The 17,357-nt window shown below is 35.9% G+C and overlaps 1 protein-coding gene across 1 annotated transcript in view; it reads left to right on the forward strand.

Moving 5' to 3' along the window:
- Nucleotides 1-9,146, forward strand: part of DGKB (diacylglycerol kinase beta) — a gene marked incomplete at both ends in the record, with an annotated part of 346,918 nt that extends 337,772 nt beyond the window's left edge. The window contains 1 exon segment of the mRNA XM_081346260.1: nucleotides 9,039-9,146. Within this exon segment, the coding sequence (XP_081202386.1) occupies nucleotides 9,039-9,146 (108 nt within the window).
- Nucleotides 9,147-17,357: the final 8,211 nt, after the last annotated feature.

Consider the following 17,357-nt stretch of genomic DNA (forward strand, 5'->3'; position numbering starts at 1 on the left):
TTAATCTTTTTCTTTTTTCATTGTTTTCTTATTTTCCTTATTTTATCTTTTCCTTAACTTTTTGTTATCTTTCCTTAAAGTTTCTTATTTTGTCTTTATATTTTTTCCTTATATTTTTCTTATCTTTCTTAATCTATTACTTACCCTCCCATATCTTTTTTCTTTTCTTTTCATCATATTTTTCTTATGTTTTCTTATCACTTTTCTTATTTTTTCTTATCTTTATTCTTTATCTTTTTCTTAACTTTTCTTATCTTCCTTATTTTTCTTATCTTTTGATTTTCATTATCTTTCATTATCTTTTTCTTATCTTTCCTATCTTATTCTTTATCTTATAATTTTCTTATCTTTCCATGTTTTAATTTTTTTCCTTATTTTCTTTCTTTTCTTCTATTTTTCTTATCTTTTTACTTATCATTTCTTTTCTTTTATCTTTTCTAAATTTCTTATCTTCTTATCTCTTTTTTTTACTTATTATTTCTTTTTTCTTATCTATTTTGTTAACTTTTTTGTTTTTCTTATCTATTTTCTCATCTTTCTGTATCTTTTTATCTTATCTTTTCCTCATCTTATATTTTCTTTTTCTTGTCTTTTCATAGCTATTTAGTTATCTTCTCTTATCTTTTTAAATCCTTTTCTTATCATTCCTTTATAATTTCATTATCTTTTTTTCTTATCTTTCACTTACTTAGAAGTTTTCTGAGAGATAGGAAACAGCAGGTCAAGCTAGATAAAATCACATTGAATACCCAAACAATTGTACTGTGTGATCTCTCCATTATTCTTTATGTACTAATGATTGAATCTTGAAAGATCCCTCTGTTAAAGTGCAAAAATCATTGGTTGCATTCAAGATGTTGATGTGTTTGCATATAGATGGGAGTTGTACAACTGGCCCTGTGTTGCAGCCAGAACAATCTGGAGCTGAACACACTTAAAACTGTAGATAAGAGTGCATTTGTATCCTGGAGTACTGGAGTCACTTAAATATGAGCCACTAGTGTACTGCAGAAGCCCAAAAAGCCAAAGCAATCTTAGGATCCATTAATAGAGAAATAGAATCAAGATCATGTGAAGTTCTAGTACTGCTTTACAAAGCCTTGGTAAGACCACACTTGGAACACTGCATCCAGTTCTGGTTACCACAAAATAAAATATATATTTAGACTCTGGAAAGTGTGCAGAGAAGAGCAACAAGAATGATCAGGGAGTTGGAGACTAAAACATATGAAGAATGGTTACAGGAATTGGAAATGTCTAGCCTAATGAAAAGAAGGACTCAGGGAGACATGATAGCAGTGTTTCAATATTTGAGGAGCTCCTACAATGACAAGGGTGTTAAATATTTTCCAAAGCACCAAAAGGCAAGACATGAAAACTAACCAAGGAGATAAACAACCTAGAACAAAGGTTGTGGGTGTTCTATCACTGGAGACTTTCAAAAAGACACTGGACAACCATTTGTCTGAAATGATATAGGGCAGGGGTGTCAAAGTGCCGGCCCACAGGCCGGTCATGTCACAAGGAAACCGCATCCACCCAATCGCCAGCAATGGGGAAAAAGTTCTCATACATTGTGCAATATCATGTGACATCGTGATTTTGACATATCTGGTATAGGGCCCCCTACTCAAGCAGGGGGTTAGACTAGAAGACTTTCAAGCTCCATTATTATTCTTCATTCTGTGTTCTATTTCACCACCTTTTACTATGTTAGACATCACAATATCAGCAGTAGAATCCTTCAATCCTTCTATAATCTCCCAGGATTTGAAATGGACACCCCACATTAGAACCATCATTAAAAAGGCACAACAAAGAATGTTCTTCCAGCATCAACTCAGAAAGTTCGGACTGCCCCAGGAGCTGTTGATATAGTTCTATAGAGGAATTCTTAAGTGTGTATTTGTACTTCTATAACTGTCTGGTTTGATATTGCAATCAAACAGGATAGGTACAGACTTCAATGGATATTTAGGACTGCAGAAAAAACAATTAAAACCAGCATGCCTTCCATAGAGGCGGTACCTTGCTCATGTCAGAAGGAGGGCTGACAAAATATCTGCAGACTCTTCACATATAAACTGTTTTGATTCCTTCCCTGGGGATGCTGCTACAGGGCATTGCATGCCAACACATCTAAAGACAGAGGCAGATTTTTCCCTCATGCCATCAATCTGCTGACCATCTAATTTCCACAGTACTCTCTTATGTCTAAGTATATTTACCCATGTAATATGGTTATAGTATTATTATCCTACATCTTCTCTACTGCCTCTTCTTGTTGGCATCATTATTATGATTATTATTACTCTGTTGCTTTGCATACACTGAACACTGGGAGCTTCTGCAAAGAGACAAATGCCTTGTGTGTCTAATCACACTTGGCCAAATAAAGAAGTTCTGTTCTGTTCTGTTGTTATCTTTGTCTTATCTTTCCTTAACAATTTTATTATTTTTCCTTCTTTTTTATTTTCTCTTATCTTTTCCTCATTTTTCCCTATTGTTTTTTCACCAAGAGCCTTGGTGGAGCAGTGGGCTAATGCCTCCTTAAGTAACACCGGCTGCCTGCAATTATTGCAGGTTCGCATCCCACCAGGCTCAAGGTTGACTCAGCCTTCCATCCTTCCGAGGTAGGTAAAATGAGGACCCAGATTGTTGGGGGCAATAAGCTGACTTTGTAATAATGCCGCTTGGGGCCCCCCCGAAAGCCCTAATAAGCAGGCATATACATAGAATGAAGGCTATTGCTAAGTACATTTGATTTGTGCTTAGATTGTAAGCCGCCCTGAGTCTTCAAAGAAGGGCGGGATATAAATGGGATTAAAATAAAAAAATTAAAAAAAATCCCTTTCATATTTTCTAATTTTATTTTTTTCTTATCTTTTATCTAATTCTTATCTTTTATTATCTTTTTATATTATATTTTCTTATTTTTTTAATCTTATCATTTTAATCTTTTCATACTTTTTTCTTTTTCTTATTTTTATCTTTCCTTATTTTTTTATATTATTCTTATCTTTTTTACCTTTTTTCTTCTGTTTTCATTTTTTTCTTTTCTCATATTTTTCTCATATTTTTATCTTTTGTTCTTTTTTGTTTTCTTATATTTTCCTATTTCTTATCTTTTATCTTGTCTTGTCTTGTCTTATTTTACCTTACCTTACCTTATTTTAACTATCTTATCTTATTTATCCTTTTCTTTTTCTATTTCTGATCTTTTCTTCTTTTTTTTCCTTTTTTCCTTATGTTTTCTTGTTTCTTCTTCTTTTTCCCTTTTGCTTTTCTTTATCCTTTTCCCCGATCTTGTCTTATCATTTTCCCTTTTTATTGATCTTCTTATCTTATCTTCTTTCGCCGCGAGCTAAAAACATACTTTTTTGAACAAGCTGGCCTGGCCTGATGAGGGGATGGGGGGGGGGGTTGTTATTGTTATTTTATTAGGTTTTAAAGATGTATTTTAGTATGTGGGCATTTATTTAATCTTGTTTTAACTTTTGTAATCTGTATTTTTATTCTTGCCCTGTTCACCGCCCTGAGTCCTTCGGGAGAAGGGCGGTATAGAAATATTATTAAATTAAATTAAATTAAATTAAAATTAAATTAAATTAAATTAAATTAAATCTTTTGTCATCTTCTTTATGTATGTAATATGGTGCTACTGAAGAAATGTTCCTCTGCCTAGTTGCTGTATATTACATTCCAAAGGACAGAACTGACTTCTCCATTTTTATCAGCTAACTGGAGCAAAATAAGATTTTGTGGCTTGGTTTGGTCAGTTTTATAAGGTTTAATGGGAAATCTCTAGTAGATTTTCACTGCAAGTTCTTTTGTAAGGTAACCTAAGAATCAAAAAGAAAAAAGAAACAAAATGGAAATAAATGGATAGGAATTTGCATTCATGACTAGTACTACTTCTACCTCCAAATAATTGGGTCTATGTTGGTAGCATGTGGATGAAAATAAAATCAGAGGGTTTAAAAAGTATACATATTTCTTATAAGAGAGAGGTAAGATTTATCAAATCAAAGGAGGTATCTCAAAGAAGCATCTCTACATAAGGAAAATAATCTGACAAAAGAACAAGTTCAATAGATAAAAGTGATAACTAGAAGCAAGAGACACAGTATCTATTCTACACTATTAACTGAGAAACAATTTCACACTCTATTGAAGAAGACTCTGTAACTTCAGGGAAATAAAAAAACACTGTGGAATAGGAAAGATAATGAGTTGGTGACATGAAACCATAACAAATATACAGTGCTCCGGGAGCAAGGAACAAGGATTGACTTCCAAGATTTATTAAATTTATTAACAATTATTTCTTTCTGTTATGGGTATAAATTAAATTACAAAGAACAGTTACATCATCCCACAATATAATTTGAATATCTAAGAAGCAAGCTCAAGAAGCTGGTGTCATTTATATTGACTTTCATGACAGAAGACTGGAAGAAGAAAGAATGACTTGCATGTCAGTGGAAAAGAGCTGAGACTTTCGCATAAGCAGGAATACTCAAACAACACTTATATGGAAGTTCTTTAGTTAAACTCATCTATTTGAAAGAGCTTGTATTTTAATTAAAAGCATAATAGTTTGATGCATCAGGTCCAATGCACCCAGCAGGGCTTTGTGTGGAGAGATTTGTCCTATTCCTTTGTACTCCATGTAGTAGGACTACACTTCTTCTCAGGAAGGAAAGACTCTCATTGGAACATATATCCAGCTGTGCTCAAACAATTCCTATCTAAACTCACAAATGTTATTTAGCAGTGAATAACTCATTTGCATACATTTGAGGTTTGTCACTCTGTTGTTTAGATGAGTGTTATTTTGGAGTTCCCTTCACTAAACAGCATACACTTTTTCTGTCAACCTATGCACATTTTTTGGTTTTATTTTACAAGTTTCTTTTTATTTTTGGTTCTTTTCTTTTTGCATAATTGACAATGCAATTTACTGCATGTGTGCTTTCTGCACCTTAGACAACTATATTGAGATGAAATCACCTATCTTTCCAGTTCAAACTGTTAAAAAAAAGAATTAGTTGTGACTAATTGCCAATTAATTTGTAGTAGTTAAAGGTGGGGGAGGGGCCAGAATAATTGCACCTACTAATTAAAATTTAAAATATTCCAAAGTGTCATCTTTAGGTGTCTGGAATACATAATTTCCATTTTGGTTCAGTGCTGGATCCTGTAACAACCCTGAGCTTGACAGCTTTATTAATTTAAAGGCTCAGCAATACCTATTAGTATAAAACATGAAAAAATGTCATTAATCATTTATTTTAATTTTGCAGCTCTGTCATTTTCTCAGTATGTTTAAAAATTATGATGACACCACCATGTTTTCCAATTTACCTGTGTGAAGGGAAAATGGATCACACTATTTAGGGGTGATACTAGACTGCATTATTAAAGCTTAATTAATGCCAAACTAATTGGATTTAATTTCAGTTGGTGCAATGATATTACTAAGAAATTGTTTTAAAATTTTTAAATGATATTCTGTGGTGGATCACTGGCAAGCAGAATCTCTTTTATAAGCAATAGAATGTAAACAATGACAGGAATGGTGGTATAATTTAAAAATTTACAAATCCTGCTAAACCTGCTTTATATTTAATAGTTCTGAGTTGCAGGTATGCATGTGAAATTAGTCTTTTCAAATCACTAAAGTCACCCCATGTTTTTTCTAGATTTGCCTGCATGGACAACAGAAAGTAAGTTCCAGAACAATTCTAAAAACTGAGAAAGATGGGGTTGAGTTTAATGATTTGAAAAGAGTTGCTTTTGTGGGCCCCTGTGCATTATCAATCCTCAGTTATTGTTCCTCTGTACTTTTATGTTTATGAGTATTTACAATCTTCAAAATTCACCTTCAAAAAGTGAACACTTTCTCCAGCAGGGTCATGTCCTTGATAACATTTTATATAGGCCTCTAAGCTCATTTTTTTTCTTGTAATTTTGTTTGTTTGCTTGGTTGGCTGTTAGGCTTTTTAAGTGTTTCCTTTCAATTTGTTCTCCATATGAACCAAAGCAATAGTATTTCCAATGGCAGCAATAACTGACTCTTTAGGATAGGCAAAAAAAAAAAAGAGTTGGCCTTCAGTGACCCAGTTTGTTTAGTACTCAAATGAAAGGAAACAGGTTATTCTCTCCATTAATGATAGCCTTAGTGCCTCAGCATTTTTTTTCCTTTACTATTTCTTATCATTGTCATTGCATTGCTCAATCCAGATGTCATTCGGTAAAAAAACATCTAATGGCTGGCTTCATTGATAATATTAAGCCATAGTTTGTTCAATAAACTAAAACTAATGTTTTCTAAATGCCACCAAAATAGAAGATATAAGAAGCAGAATCCAAAGAATTGTGTATCCAGTTACATTATTAAAAAAAACTTGAAATATTTCTTAAACATTTCTTCCCTGCACTTTTTAAACAGGACTTTTTAAATGCATTTCTGATGGGCATGAACATTAACAGCACTAAAATAAACCAATACAAGCTTTTGTCCTTCAAAATATCCCAAGCTTTCAAAAGTATCAAAAAATAGGAAAAATGTTTAACACTACCACTCTGGGCAGTTTATAAGTCATAAAAAGGTCCATATGTAGCTGTGGTCTATAATCTCTTGATCTATAATTTGAAGAGGAACTAAAAAAGTGAAAACCTCCAAGCATCCAAGAAAGGAGATTGTGGAGGTCTTTGGATCTAACCTATGTTTTACATTTGCAAACTGATAGTTAACATAGAATGCTGGTTTGGATATCTGAATTGTGAATTTCTCAATATAGAATTCATTCCACAATATAAGAGGAAATCTACAGATATGACATTCAATATCTAATAATGTCCTGTAGATTAGGCAGTTAATGAATGAGCTTATCATGTTTTAAAATATATACAGGTAGGTGGAAAGCTTTTCAGCATCTAAATATCCCTACACCAAAAATAATAGTACACATTCACATAAACATCAGTTTTCATATTAAGGTCTTTCTCCTGTAGCCCTGTCAATTTTTTTTACTGGACAGAGGAAGATTAATTTTGTTTCTTTCTTTCGAATAATTATCATCACAATTTTGCTGCAGAAATATATTAAGGATAGCTTTCCATGTAAGTCCTTTTCATAACCTCATGTGCTACTCAGCCTGAAAAGTTTATATACCCCATATCAGATTATGAACTGGAATAGTTCATTTTGAATGTTTACTTTTCAGAATGTTGGGTGGCAGTTTCCCAAATGTATGACAAAAGATATATTTTTAAAACAATATGCAGAAAACATATACATAAGTAAAATATATTTTTGGCCAAAAAGCATATATAAATGCATAGGAACATCCACAGCATTTTTTATAAATATTCCTTAAAGAGCTACAGTTGAATTAAAACAAATTAAAGATTAGGAAAAAAGAGAAATTAAAATTAATCATCTATTAAACAGAAATCCATATATGTTCTATATAAGTTAGTTTGGGAAATAATAAGTTGTGTGTGTGTGTGCATCTTTGATTGCAAATTTTCAATCCAAGAAATAGTCTTTCCTCTGTTTTAATGATTCTCTCCTCTTAGTGTACTTTTTTGTTTCATTGGTATTAGTGAATGACAAGTGAAGGATATTCACTTTAGCTTGAAAATGTCAGGTATGCACTTTAAGAGATATATTTTTGCCAGTTTTAATGAGTCGATGTTTCTTTTTCAAAGAAATACTTATCTGTGATGGGGGTGCTGTATAGATGACAACTGATATTTAATAAGTGATAGCTCTTGTATTAGCAGTAGTTCACTAAAGAAAATGTCTCAAATAGCTTTTGAAAAACTGTAAGCCTCACTGGCCCAAAGGCAAGATGTGACCTTTTTATTACATAATGAGAATCATTTATTATCTCACAATGTATCTTAAAGTCACAGACAAAATGCCACTTTGATAATTGCTTTCAATTAGCTTTGAGCATAGCATACATTCATAAAATGTCTTCTCTAATTTAGACTTGAATTAGAGAAAATTGGAGACATAATCTACACGAGGGTTGTCTCATTTAAGGTGATTTCTGGTTTTATATCAAAGAAATCAAAATAGGTAGTTGTGAAGAGTATTTTTCATAGGGTTTTAAACAGGCTTTTCATATTTGATTTGATTTTACTACCAATTAATTAACAAATTAGAATGCTACTTAATCATTTTTGACCTTTTTAACATGCTAGACTTCGACTTTAAGTTCTACTGGTTATTTTCAAATTAAGCATAGAAGTTCATATTAAGTACAATGAACCCAGAAGTATAAATAAGAAATAGTAGTATAATTGAGTGCCAATTTTTAATACATAATGGATACAACATTCATTATTATCTTAATCCAGCAAGAGCAAAACAGAGTAGAACCAGTTTCTACCTTTTTTGTCAAACAAGGGATACAACAGACCACAATGGAGAGAAATGTCCTGATCAAGGGGAGATTAAATGTGAAACATCGACTCATTACTGTATTGAGATTCATATTCAACACTCTACTCTGAGTATGTATATAGTTGCAAGCACATACTTTTCTATGTGTTTACACTTCCTTGGATCCAATGTATATTGAATTCTATAAATGTTTTATCCTATAGATGAGAGCAGTTGCCTATATAAATAGAATGTGATATGATAAATAAGATTCCACCAAGTTAAGGGGATGACTGCTATATGCAGAGAATACCATGGCTTATTTTTATTCCAATATGCTTTTTGTCTACCAAATATTTCCTATTTTATGAAAATGTATATTTTATATGCTCTGTGACTTTAAAATATTCTAAAACAAATGTAAGTAGACACTAGGAGGGTGAAGTAGTGACTTTAATTTAATTGATACGATTATGTTAATATTTCATTTGAATAATGGTCTAATCAATTATCAGCTTTTTAAAATTGTGTTCACTTGCCCTATGTTCTATTGGAACATGTTTAAAAGTTAGGAAAGGGAAGCTTAAAATTATCTTGTGGCAGGTGATATAATTATAATTGTTTTCTTTTTTACCAGATAAAAATTACCCACAAGAATCAAGCTCCAGTTCTCATGGGGCCTCCTCCGAAAACTGGCCTCTTCTCTTCCATCATTAAGAGAACAAGGAACTACAGCAAAGAGTAGTTCAAACCTTACAAAATCAAATGAGCAGGGATGTAGACTGGAAATCTTTCAAGGATTTAAAAATATTCTCTACTTAATAATCATGGAAGCAGGAATAACAGTTGCTGTGACAGAGCTAATGTAAAATGATGCTATTAGAATAATTTGTTGCCACAGTTTGTAGGCATTTTGCATGAAGAGAGCTAATGTTTACATAAACTGGTAAAACATATTTTTGTTGCATGTATTGCAGTCACTAATTTACAGTATAAATATGCTATAGATGGGGTGGAGAAATGTAACTATTAGAAATGTGATTTTCATACAATATGATCCTCAACCTGCTTGCTTTAGTTTTTAGATGAGATATTTAATTCCTTACACCTCTTCAGGCCTTTACTGAGGAAAATATAGAGTGATTTATTATAGCCTTACTGCTTACCGCTTACAAATAAATAACACTTCGTCAGTTGTCGCTCTTAAATAGAAGTAGTCCAGATTAGTGTGGATCCAATTCATTTCAAGACTGAAATATGAAAGATTCATTTATTTTTTCTGCATTTAGCTTCCCTCAGAAACACATTTAACAGATAATACATCCATTATCCATAGGAGGATTAACTTTCACATAAGCATGCTTAGAATTATGTTGTTTACTTTTCACATTGTTATCACATTTATAAACATTTCCAAGATGTACAAATAAGAGTAGAATTTAAATAAATGTTGCTAACTTTTTTATAAAATAATGAGCTGTTTAACGTTATAGAGAAGAAACCCTGAATTTATCTAGTGTTGATTGAACCTGAATGCTCACCCATTCTTTTGTCTCCAATAAATATAATTATTTGATTCCTATGTTTTCAAACAATTGTCATAGTCACATCTCATTATATTTAACTGTACATCTATAAACAGAATATACAAAAATTAGCTAGTAATTTGATCTTTTAATGTCAGTTTTAAATATTCTCCAGTACACCAGATAGAGTTACAAATAAGCAAATAACATGCCTAATAATCAACATTTGTCTTTTCCTTAATCAACATAGTAAGTATATGAGGAATTAGATTAATGGATAATTAACCCATTTTCTGGATAACCTTCATTTTTCCAATCTGTTAATTACATTAAGAATATTTAAGAAACTGGAAGAACAGGGGTTGAAATTCACAAATAATATCCATAGAGGTTCATGACCGTGTAATTATTTAAATCTCATCAATGTAAGATTACTAGCTCACCTTAGACATACGGCTACTAATATGTGGATAGACCATATTTATTGTGGCACTTTATGTAGTAAGCAATTCATTCACTCAAGGGATTCACTGTATCCAGCAGCCTCTGTAGTTGATGTAAGACTTTGTTCTATTGTACCCATGTCCTCACGAGACAGAATTTATGTCCTGATGCTGCTTTTATTCTTCTGATGTAAGCAGTAAGAGCAAAACAAATGGAGAGAATAAATGTCAACCAAATCAATCACAACTGGGGAGCCAACTTAAAGTTTAGCTGGTTTCCTAGAACCCCAAGACTGATAACACAACCTAGTCTTAAGAAACTTCCAAACATCACCTTAGAATAATAAACGTTCTAAGTATCCACCTTTCACAAGTGTACAAGAAACGTAATGGAAATACTGGATTTGGAAAACACTTAAGCCCATTTTAATTCTTAAGGGTTCTAAAGAAGTAGAAAAAGAATATGATAGCTCAATTCTCCCCTTACCCTAATTTTCATATACATAATAAGGAATGACTGTTTTCAGCCTTGGGAACTATTCATAAATTTTGAAATCCATTTTTCTAGAACTCTAAATGGTACAGAAAGCTTGTAATGCCCACAATAAATTTAAAATCAATTGTGGCTGGAAAACAGATCAAAATTCTGAGATACAGAAAATTATTTTTGCTATTCTATTGTATATTAAATAATGCTCAACCTTTTACAAATTCTCAAAATGTTCTTAGATTTTGTATTCTGACATAAGATATTGTGCTATACCCCTAAATGTATTAAGATTTTATTATTCTCATAGGAGATTGCTAAAATTTTGCAAAAGTTGAGATGCTTGTTTTTAATTGAAGGGTTGTGAACAGGCCATCATGGAAGAATGTGCCTTGCAAATTTACTACTGCAAATATTGAGATTTAACATACTTAGAACCATTGAATAAATGAAAATTATGTGATAAAGTCTTTCTTGAATCCAATAATTTCTACTGAGGTTGTTCTTTCTCTTTCATGGCCTCTTAAAAATACATTTAATTGCTTCAAAGCTGCAATACACTTTGCGTGCTTTTAATATGCTCCCTCATGGTGAAACTCCTCACTGCTTTAGCATTGCAAAAATTTTATATGTATGACAAAAGTCTTTGGATTGAATCCTAACTTATTCAGAATAGACACTTTCAAGAGATGGATCTATTTCAGTCTGTTTCAGTGATATTCCAAGTGTCAGGTAAGCATGAATGAAACACTTTGTGATTTCTTTGAGAATTGCTTGAGTTGTATTGTTTTATCTTATTTTTATTTTACTTCCTACCATAAAAACTTGTTTAAAATGCATGGATTATTAATATCTTTATTAATCTATTCCATATATTGCTAATTATCAGTCAAATCTCTTTTTAAGTTGATTCACTCATCAATGTAATGAAATGTAAAAAGTAATCATCTGTAATGCACAGTATGGTACATATGCACACTACAGAATTTGATTGATTTTGTCCATATGTAATTGAACATAAATCTAGAAAAGCCATTATTGGTAATGACAGGTACATGAAAATATATTTAATAGTAAACATTAGTGGCAGAATACCAATTAATGTGGCATTCAAGTTGAGAAATAAGATACCTGTCACCAAACGTAAGGTTGTAAGGTTTAGCAACCATGGATACTGTGATACTAACTACATAATAGTGTAAGTATTATCATTTTCTTATGAGCTACATGAAAATATCCACTACATTTAATACAATGCTTACACACCTATCTACGCTTTTAAGGTAAATATATCTTATTTAGTATCACATAATGTGTATGTAGATTTTATGAAACTATAGCTACCATAATAAATATTTTCTCATAATGATACAGTTTGGTGCATGATTTTCAACATAGTTTGTCAATTTCTTTTTCAAAAAATGTCAAAAGACATACTTTTTTTTAAACAAATCTTTGTGTTCCTTAAGCATTTGACATGTGCTCTTGCTACTATGCAGTTTGTTAAAGAGGCACTTTGGGAAGATTTGCAGGAGTGATTCATATAAAAGTGTAAGCAATAGCTACAGTGTTTTGATATTTACAGAAAAAACAACACCTGTGTTGACGATAGACTAGCAAAATTCAATATTTACTGAGTGCTGCTTTCAAACAAGCTCACTATCATTCACAAAGATTGCCAGATACTGGAAGTGAGATTAGAAAATACAGGAGATCGCTAAGCATTCCTCAATGTGGTAGTCTTCAGATGCTCTGGAACAGCTCTGCTATCATTCTTATCAGCATAGTCATTTGAAAAAGTTGAACTTATCTAACGAGGCAGAGGCACAGACTAAATTAGCCTAAGTTCCTATGTGTCACAGGAGCCTCAGGAAATGTCATTTCTCTTTCATCTTGAAGAAAATACAATGTAAGGACCTGCCTCAATCCCTCTTCCCAAGAACGTAGAACTCCTGAAACAGCTTCATCCCAAAAGGAACTTTTATCAGGAGAAGTTGACAGCAGGCATAGAAGGCAGGATCTGAGAGTTTCCTGTGTGAATTAAAAGGTTAAAAGAATAATTGGCAAACCCCACCCCAATAGTCAATCCGGCCAGTTCAATGGCCCAATGCTATTTCCCCCACTCTCTAGTAATTCCACAATAAAGTCCATAGAAATCTCCTTCCAGGGTACTGTCAGGGTTGCCACCATCTGCAATAATCCTGGGGTCTTTCCTACAGGACACCTGGCCATGTAGCTTTCAATATCCTTTTTTATCGAGGACCACCAAAATTGCTGTTTCACTAGGTGAAGGGTTTCATGAACCCAAAGTGCCCAGCTACTTTGGAATCATGACAAAGGTGCATGAAGTTTAGTCTCTGGGCTTTGGGGACATGGAGCTTTCCCCAACCCATGGCAGTCTATCATTCATTGTACACAGATTCTTATGGCTTAAGAACCACTCATCCTTCCCTAAGCTTATCTGAATTCCACCCCCACTGTGTTTGCTAGGGGTTTGGGATTTTTTGTTTGGACTCGCGTGGTTACTGGCGCTGCTAGTTGCCTTGATGGCATAAGTGGGTCTGTTTTGATTTTGTACTGTTCTGTTGTGGTAAATGTGACAGAGCATCTGCTAGGAAGTTCTTTCCCCCCAGTAAGTCTCTAATGATGAAATTGAAGCGATGGAAATGCTGGGACCACCACACTTGTTTTGGGGATAGTTTCCTAGATGTTTTAGGACCTCTAGGTTTTTGTGATCAGTCCATACTTGGAAAGGAATTTTGTTTCCTTCCGTGAAATGCTACCATGTCAGGAAAGCCCAGCAAATGGCATAGGCTTCCTTCTTCTGTAATGCCCATCTCTGTTCACTTTCCATGAGTTTCCTTGATGTGTACGCACAAGGTTGTAACTTCCCTTCATTATTCTCCTGGAGTAATACTGCACCTACTGCTACATCACTGGCATTTTCCTGAATGATGAAAGGTTTTTCGGTGCCTGGGTGTTTCAAGATTGGTTCTGCTGAGAATAGTCTTTTCAGTTTCTCAAATGCCGCTTGGCACTCCATAATTCATTTCAGTGGCTGGCTGGGCTTTGGCTTCCCCTCCCCCTCCAAATCTTTAACAAATTTGTGATGGGCAGTACGATCTGGGTGAAAGGGGGTATGAATTGACAATAAAAGTTAGCAAATCCCAGAAAACTTTGTAACTGTTTCCAGGTGCGGAGCAGAGCCCATTCTAACACCACTCAGACCTTTTCAAGAGCCATCTCTATACCAGTGGGAGATATGTGGTACCCCAGGTAATCAATTCTTTTCTTATAGAATTCACATTTGGACAATTTGACATAAAGTCAGGTGGCTTGTAACTTATTTAGCACCTCTCTGACCAATTTGACATGCTTTTCTTTGGTCACTGTGTATATTAGGTTGTTGTCTAAGTAGACAAGCACCCTTTTGTAGAGGTGCTCCTGGATCACTTCATTTATCAGTTGAATGAACACAGCAGGTGCCCCTTGCAACCCAAATGGAAGCACTCTAAATTGGAAACATCCCATGGAGTAGTTAAACACTGTCTTCTACTCATCCCCTTCCTTAATTCCAAACTGATAATACACCTCGCATAAGTCCAGTTTTGAAAAGAAAAAAAATTCCCCTTCAACAAGTGCACTAACATGTCCTTCATTAATGGGAATGGGTAGATCACTGCATTCAGAGATCTATAATCTACGCAGAGGCAAAGAGACCCATATTTTTTCTCACAGAATAGCACGGGGGCTGCCATTTTGGGTTTTGTTGGCTATATGAAACCTCTTCCCAAATTTTTGTTTATGAATTTTTGTAGCTCTTCCAACTCCCGAGGGGTCATGGAATACATTTTCGGCTTAGGTAGCTTTGTTCCCAGTAAGATATCAATGGCACAATCTGTGGGTTGTTGGGAGGGTAGTTTGTCAGACCTTTCTTTGCTGAATACTTCAGCTAGATCCTGGTATTCCTCAAGTATGCCATCTAGTCCCACATCATTTGCCATTGCTACACCTTCTGGACCCGTTCCTTACTGGGGCCGAAACCCCTTCTTTTATGCCATGTTTTCCTTTTGGGAATCTCAGTTCTTCTTGTTCTGAACCAGCCCTCTTCTCGCACCCCTAATCAAAAGAAGAGTCTGGAAAGCGTCCAAGGCTAAAAGGCTTCTGCCAAGATTTAATTACGCAGTTAACAAAAACACAAGAGCTTGTCTTCTCAAGCGGAAAAGATTGCTTTCAGCAACCAGCCCCTCCCCAAACACTTCTTTTATAGAGAGCTCAGGGCGTGGTCTCCCTGTGCCTCCTCCCGAGGAGTCCCATAGTCTTTCTTTGTTTGTCCCTGCTCGTCTGCCTCCTGCGTCGGGCGTCCTTGAACAGGGCCAGCTGTGGGTCATCTTCCTCCGCACTCTCGGGCTCACACAGCTGAGAAGAGGTCCCCGGCTGAGGGCTCTGCAAAGCCTCCAAATCATCATCATCAGCCGGTTCGTTACCCTCCTCCCCCACATCTGAGTCCTCCGATACATCGGAGCCGGCTGTCGGACCCACAGGCTGGCCCTGAGTCACAACACTTCTGTCCTCCAGTCCACTCTTGGGTTCCACTTCATTAACCACACCATCCCTAAAATAAGTGGGTACTCCATCTCTATGTGATCGCCTATGGATGGGCTGTGTGGCAAGGGTGGCTGGAACTCCCCCTGTGATGAACACATCTAGCTGACCAACTGAAATTAGTTTTTTCAGCCTCCTCACTGGGATACCTAAATTCCCCACCAGGGTTGGGCTTATGAGGCAGGAGATGTAGCCTGAGTCTATCAGGGCTCCTAATGAGACCTTTTCTGGCATCTCTGGGCTAAACAGTTCTATGGTTCTGGTGAGGGGCCTGAGAGGTCCACTTACCAGGGTTTGTCCTCTGAGCAGTTGTCAGAGGATTCGGGTGGTTTTCCCGTTGGGATCGGAGTTTTTTCACCTTAATTGTTGGGGTTTGGACCTGGACAACCTCCACAATCTTCATGGCAGTTTCTTTTGGCCGCTGCAGCATTTTCCCAGGCTTTCCTCCTCCAGCTCAGTCTGGCTTCCATAGAGGGTCTTTGAGCAGCACTTGGCTATGTGGTGTTCCTCCTTCCTGCACTTGAAACAGGCTGATGACTTAGGTGTTGCAGTGGGTGATCTCACCAGCTCTTGGGCCTCCTCTGAGGGGGAGTGTTCCCAGGACCGTCCCAGGTGTCACTGTCTGTGGGCTTTATCAATTTTGGCTTCTTCTGCCAGGATGTACCAATCATGAAGTTGATCAGGATCCTCCTGGGGAATGCAGGTGTAATACAGATCATAATTCAGTCCATCTTTAAAATGTCCCACAAGGACTTCTTCCACCAGTTGAGTCTGCTTGCCAGGGCTTGTAATTCCTCTGTGTATTCGGCCACTGGGAGATGACCTTGCCTCACCATTTTGATGCTTTCTCTAACCTTCTGATTGGCCAAGGGGTCCTTGAACCTCCTACTTAGGGCAGCCATGAAGTGATTGAAATTCTGCAGCTCCAGAGCATCAGCATCATGTAGGTTCACTATCTACTTGGCGGGTGCTCCCTCCAGAGCCATGGTTATGATTCTCACCTGCCCATGATCATTGGGGATGTGCTGACTGTATTCTTTCATATAACTCAGGATGTGGGCCAGAAAAAAACCCAGTTTCTGAGGTTCTCTGTTGTACAGGATTGGGAACTTCCATCCGTACTGGTGGCCTCTCCTCTGCCTGGCCCTGTGTCTATCTCCGTCAGCCAGTACGACTTTCACTGGGGTGGCAGCCATGGCTGCAGCTGCTACAGTCTCCGAGGTGCTGGTGGAAAGTGCGACCTAACTTTCCATGCAGTCTTCCCCATGGTCATGAGCCCCAGCATGGATCTACCTTCTCCTTTAGGGAGTTGAAAGTGATCCTCAACATATTGATAGCTTGTTCTAGGAACCAGATAGAGCAGGCCAGTCTCTTGTCCTCTTCTCACTGAGATAAAGTGATCTCTCCATCTCCCACTTCACTCTGGCTGATGGCTGTCCCATTTGAGGGTCACTTTTCTGGCTTTTACCTCCTAGATGTCTTTCTTCCAAGTGTCCATCAACTACCTTGGTTTATCCCAATGCTTGGTGGCAATAGTTTCATTGGAGAAACTGGAGAAGTGTGAACTGCTGCCACTTAGGCCAGCCTGGGGGGGAGCTTCTCCCCTAGACTACCTTCTCCTTTCTCTATGCCCTGGTTCAACATCGTTTGTCTGGTCCCCATGGTAAGGGTCTTCTTTCCGGGCTGAACAAAACTGCAGATCCTGCCTAATGTAAGGACCTTCCTCAATCCCTCTTCCCAAGAAAGCAGAACTCCTGGAACAGCTTCATTCCAAAAGGAACTTTTATTAGGAGAAGCTGACAGCAGGCATAGAAGGCAGGATCTGAGAGTTTCCCACATGAATCAATAGGTTAAAAGAGTAACTGGCAAATCCCACCACAATAGTCAATCAAGCC

The sequence above is a fragment of the Vipera berus genome, assembly GCF_964194415.1.
Source record: "Vipera berus genome assembly, chromosome: Z".
Classification (NCBI taxonomy): Eukaryota; Metazoa; Chordata; class Lepidosauria; order Squamata; family Viperidae; genus Vipera; species Vipera berus.